Below are 5,864 nucleotides of genomic sequence, written 5' to 3'. Positions count from 1 at the left end.
TGCTTCCCTTTTCACCTCGTTACTGGTGTTTGTGCGTCTTTGTCTTGCCAGCACCTCGTTGGAGTTAATGCTTTGGAGGTGTCCTGGGCCATCAGGAGGCACTGAGCTCACTCCCATCCAGCCCCTTGGCGCTCTAGGTGGTGGCAATGGTAGTGTCACTTCCCCCTGAATGTCAGAGAAAATCAAAAGAAGTCATAAGGGAAAGTAAAAAAATGAATATATTCAAGCCTGCTTGGATACAGAAGGCTGAAACCCACTGCACAAAAGCTTGGGAGGAGGAGAAAGGGCTCCTCCAGTACCCTGGGGGGGTCCCAGGGCTGCCACCACCCCGTCCAGGGGAGGAAAGGGACATTATCCTGCAAATGAGCCCGCCAGGAAATCTGCTTTGTTTCCAAATGCCCGTCTCCAGCCCTGTCCTGTCAAGCTCTGAGTGAGGATGAATGGCCTGAAAGCAACAGAATTAAGCATTTTGGGGAGAAATCCCACTGAGATTTCGGTGTCAAGCAGGCAGACCAGCAGGCTAGGGCAAAAACGTGTCTGTGTGTTTAGTGCATGCTGTAGGCACCCATCTGGTAATCCTCCTTCAAAACGCTTTGTGGATGCTCTGAAGGAGTGAAAATCACTCTGTGCTTCTGCTCGGGGTGCAACTGGCCCCAAAACTTGATCTGCCTGGTCACTGCTTCTCACCGAAATGTAAAACTGGAGAGGTGAAGGTTCCCTGCGGGAACAGACCCGCGGCGCTGGGATCCAAACCATCTCCACGAGCTTCCTTGAAGCTCTCCCCAACATCTCTGCTGGCTGCCTGCTGTGAAGTGTCTCCATGCATAGGCTGGGTTAGCCAGACCTCCAAACTGGTCTTCAGCCCCACAGGTGCCAGTGTCCAGTCTTAGATCCTTCGATGTTAGCTCTACAAAATAGCAAAGGGAGCTATCAATGCAATTTCCATTCATGATATTACAAAACCAGCAAAGGCAAGAAAGACCTGGATCCACCAGTGCTACAGATCGCTAAAATCTGAAAGGTCAAACCAAGCTTTTTTTTTTATTATTTTCTGCATCCAAGGAATAAAACCTATGAAAGAATTGCAGTCATTGACTCTGATTCTAGTAACATATTTGTGGTTGTCCTCAAGTTACTTTATTTTTCCTCTCATTACAGGGAATTAGTGTCCATTTTTTATTGGATTGCTAAATTGGATTTGCAATATGCTGCATACACGGTGAAGCAAGGAGAGCCAAATGAAGTTATTGCTGCAAAAACCAAAGGCTGTATAAGACATTGCCACAATTTCTGCTCCTATTTATATTCAAGTAACCCCCCTGTATTGCACGAGAGCTGAAACAACCTGCCAAAAACATGGTTTGACTTCAACACGTGACATAAAAACTCCCTTTGCCAAAACTAGCAGGGATTTTCACCGGCTTCTTTCTCCCACCAAAGACGATGTGTCACATTTTGGCACACCAAACGGGGACTGCTTACAGCTCCTGCGGCCGTGCCTCCGAAATGGAAGAAGCCACTGACCTTCCTTCCCCAGGTGGCTTCGTCTCCAGGCTTCATCCAATCTGAAATACTGGAGGCAATTATCCTGTAAGCACCTTGGTGGGAAATATTGGTGAGTTAATTATGCAGAGGTGCAATGCTAACTCATCTCCCTGTGTTTAAAATACAAATATTAATGCTTTCTCGTTGGGGACGTCGAGAAGATTACTTCTTGCTGCAGCCCTGCAGAATTTGTACGTTCTGCAGCTGTCGCGATCAGTTTAAGGCAAAAGTTTGCCACGCTGATTTTAATGTCACTGGCTGGTGGTATGCAGGATGCGGAGGCTTCGGGGGGAGTTTCCAAGAATGGAGCCTTTGGCAGAGGCCCTTTAGACATTAAAAACTGAGATTTAAATTCAAAGGACCAGAAACCTTTTTAGGATTCTCAGCCTGAAGATGAGAAACTTGCTCTGAACACCAGGAAAATGGGAATCCTTGGAGACTGATACCCAAAACACAGTGCTTGGGTATGTTAGGATGTCCTGGCTGAAACCAGTGAAAACACAGCTGCCTTTCCCTAAGGATCAGGTGAAACCACGCAGCAAACTCCCGGCACAGACTGCACCTTGTGTCGTATCTGAAGCCTTGAAAATTTAAAGCCAGGTTTTTCCATGTGTTCTGACCGACTTCCCAGTTGTGGAGCAAGGAGCCCGCTACTTCTGTGTCAGAAAAAAAAAAAAAAGCCTGATTGCTTTCGGCAGGAGGCTGGCAGAGCCCTCCCTGAGCAAACAAGCAAACGCAGCCAAACGTGTTGTGTTTGCCTTGGTGTTGGTAAACGTTTTGGAACAATTCAGTGTGCCCTGCAAGGATTCACACGGGAGACCAAGAGAAGACTCCTTCCTCACACCTCCGCAAAAAAAGGAGGTGAGAAGATTGAGAAAAATGTTAATCTGGTTGAGGTTTCTCTCATAGGTACCTAAGGGAGTTTTTCTGGGGTTAAAAAAGAAATAAGGAAACATCAGCACTTTGGGCACGGGATTTGTTCTTCAGCATCATGACACCAGCCCATCTCTCTGGCCAGGAGCCACGGATGCTGCAGGTGCATGCAGGAGCAGCACACGCAGGGCGCTGGGCCCTGAAGCACTGGGTGAGAGGAGAGGCAAGTGCATGGAGTCAGGCGTTTTACAGTGCCATGGCAATTCAGGAGGACAGTGGTTGGGAAATGAGCTCCGTGGCTTTGGCTTCTGCAGTGAGTGGAGCCAGCCCAGGAGCCCTGCTGCTGTCCACAGAGGAGGCCAGTAAATAAAAGCTGCTTTTGTCTAAATTCTGATCATGAAAAATAATTCTCTTGGCCTGGCTATTTTCAGTTCTCTGCCTGCTTTGTCACCTGGAAAGCCAAAGCTTTGCCTGCATGTGCAGCAGTGAGCAAAGCCCTCACCCCAGCCACAGCCTCGCCCCCCAGCCCACCTTGAGGGCAAGCAGTAAGCAGGGCGGATTAACCGCCACCCCCCACACAGCCACCTGTGGAAATTAAGAAACCAGCTCCCCTGAAGGCAGCCACCACCATCAGCCCTGAGAGCTGCCCAAGGGGTATTTCAGCCACAGAAAGCACCAAGGGGAGCACGTGTGGGTATGGGGCAAACTCTGGTCCAGCCCCCCCATCAGGGTGTGTTGTAACCCCTCCAGCCTCCGTAAATCACAACACTGCTTCCTCAGGGATCAGCATAGAATCTTTTAATACTTTACATAAAAAACTGCATACACAGTTCATAATTTTATGTAAACATCATATACATCTCAGTTTTTGCCACGTCAGTTTATTAAAAACAAAACCAAACAGTCTCAGTACCACTGTTGAGGGAAGAAGGAAAAAAAGTAAACAAACATAAATGGATAAATTTGTTCTCTGAACCAGAGAAACACAAGATTATTTTCACCCAGGTCTGGCACCCTGTGAAAATAAGTTTTAAATAAACCTAAATTCTTTAAACTGCCCTTTAGTATTAAAGTCTGATGTACTCAATGCGTAAGGAACAGTGTTTTCACCCATTTTTTTTCAAGGCAAAAAGATACAGTGGTTTTATTTATTCTTGTGTTGAAGTCACAATTTTAAAAACAAGGCCCAGATGAGGTTGCTGAGTGTTTCCAACGCTACAGTGTTGAATGCAGATGGCAAGTGCATTGAGTGTTTCAAAAAAAAAAAAAAAAACTCCAAGTTGTGCAAAGTAACTTCTTTTGAAAATAAACTTAAATAAATCCCAATCAACGCATCTTCAGAAGACAACATCAAATGAAGGAGCAGGCACCAAGATCATAATATGGCAATATCACCCCCTCCCCTTGCTCATCCTGCCTTGTCTGTCAAGAACAGGATGGTCAACGAGGAGGCTGGAGCAGTCCAGCTTCACTTCCCAGCCTGCAGCTGGAGACAGTTGGAGGCTCGTGCTGCCAGCAGGCAGCAGCTCGCCTCGGGCAAGTTCCTTTGCACAACACAAGTCCCAGCTGGGCATCCCTCCCCACCTCACTTTAAATAAGCACCCCCTGCACTACCCCAGTTTTGCACAAGACAGAAAAAAAACGTAAGATATATACAGGCTTCGCTCGGGATCACCCTCCCCGGTCCTCGGGGCACTAACTTCCACAGCAGGTCAGAACACCCGCCGGAGAGGCGAGGACACCGCAGGCAGCCCGAGAGACGCAGCCCTTCCCCAGCCCGCCTCGGGGGAGGCACATGCACGCAGGAGGCACCAGTCCCTTGGAGCATCTCAGCTCCACCGCTCTCCTCTTGCAAAAGAGAGGAGGCCGCCTGGGAGCCGGGAGCAGCAGGTGGTGGGCAAAGGGGAAGAGCCGGGTGCAGCGTTTGCTCAGTCCAGTCCCAGCAGCTGTTTGTCGTTGAGAGTCAGCGATCAACTCACAGGGGCCAGCGAAGGAGAAGGCTTCTCTCCAACCCATTCCCAAGACTCAGGGCATGCAACCCCCCCTCCCTCTGTCCCCACGGCTGAGCCAGCACAACCCTTTTCAGCCAAGGCTAAGGGAGCGTGCCCCCTCCCTTAACCCCCACCCCAATCCATCACCGGCCCCCAGCAGAGGGAACAGGCAGATGCTGTGTGCGTGCATAACCCCGCTCCTCTCCGCCCACCAACAGGTGACCCAGGCACCATGCCCAGCACCATGCTCCAGCCACCCCCTATAGCACTTTGCAGCAGTTGATGCAGCCGTTCTGGGTGCCATAGCGCTTCTGCAAGGCCGCCCGGGTGGCCGTCTCGAAGACCTCCCGGACGCCCTCCTTGGTCTTGGCCGAGCACTCCAGGTAGTCGTAGGCCTGGATGCGAATGGCCATGGCACGGCCGTCCTCGGTGCGCACCGGCTCCTGCTTCATGCGGGCCAGCTCGTTGCGCACGTGCTCATCGTTGCGCAGGTCTTTCTTGTTGGCCACCAGGATGATGGGGACGTTGGGGCAGAAGTGCTTGACCTCAGGCACCCACTTCTCCGGGATGTTCTCCAGCGAGTCCGGGCTGTCCACGGAGAAGCACATGAGGATCACGTCAGTGTCTGGGTAGGAGAGGGGGCGCAGGCGGTCATAGTCCTCCTGGCCAGCCGTGTCCCACAGGGCCAGCTCCACCTGCTTGCCGTCCACCTCGATGTCGGCCACGTAGTTCTCGAAGACGGTGGGCACGTAGACCTCGGGGAACTCGTCCTTGCTGAAGACGATGAGCAGGCAGGTCTTGCCGCAGGCGCCGTCCCCCACCACCACCAGCTTCTTGCGGATGGCGGCCATGGCCAAGCTCGCCAAGCTGGCCTTGCCCTGCAGCAGGACGATGGCAGCGCCCTCCTGCCCGCGGCCGCCCCCCGCTTCCTCTCGCTTCTCACAGGACACCGTGGCGTAGGCAGGCCCGCGCGGGCAGGCCGGCAGGCCCTCCTCAACTCCCCGGCCTCGGGGGCACGCTCGGAAGCTCGGTGCAACCCGGCCGGGCCCAATTCCCAGCGGGGGGAAACGCCGCCGAGGCCGCCTGGTAACAGCCGGGCGAGGGAGCTCCGAGCCGCACCGCCGCTCGCCGCCAACTGCCGCAAGCCGCGGCCGCGAGCCGCTATTTAAAGGCGCTCGCGACTTTCTTAATATAGCCAGCCAATGGGGAGGCAGAGAGTGAGGTCATCCCCGGCGGGGAGCGACGCGATTGGTCGGGCTGGCGAAGGCGGGAGGCGGGGTTGGGAGGTGGGGGGGGGGGGGAGCGGGGCTGAGGGGCGGTGGCGGGCTCGGGGCTGAGGGGCCGCGGGCGGCCGTGAGGGGAGAGCTGGGGGCGGGCGGCCCCTGAGGGAAAATCCGGCTGTGAAACCCTGTGAAAGCCGACCGGAGGCTGTTTGGCGTTAAATATTTGGGGCTC

At 53.1% G+C, this 5,864-nt stretch overlaps 1 protein-coding gene across 1 annotated transcript; it reads right to left on the bottom strand.

The window, feature by feature from the left end:
- Positions 1-3,201: 3,201 nt before the first annotated feature.
- On the bottom strand, positions 3,202-5,572 carry LOC137854816 (rho-related GTP-binding protein RhoB). Its single transcript, XM_068678702.1, has one exon. The coding sequence runs from the start codon at positions 5,258-5,260 to the stop codon at positions 4,670-4,672; it is 591 nt and encodes a 196-aa protein (XP_068534803.1). The 5' UTR covers positions 5,261-5,572; the 3' UTR covers positions 3,202-4,669.
- Between the last annotated feature and the right edge of the window lie 292 nt (positions 5,573-5,864).

Source organism: Anas acuta, chromosome 3 (assembly GCF_963932015.1).
Source record: "Anas acuta chromosome 3, bAnaAcu1.1, whole genome shotgun sequence".
Classification (NCBI taxonomy): Eukaryota; Metazoa; Chordata; class Aves; order Anseriformes; family Anatidae; genus Anas; species Anas acuta.
The sequence above is the reverse complement of the archived record's forward strand: the minus strand, read 5'-3'. Positions and strand labels throughout refer to the sequence as shown.

Excerpts from the sequence above, each read along its gene's own strand:
- LOC137854816 (XM_068678702.1), bottom strand. The coding sequence starts at position 5,260 with ATGGCCGCCATCCGCAAGAAGCTGGTGGTGGTGGGGGACGGCGCCTGC.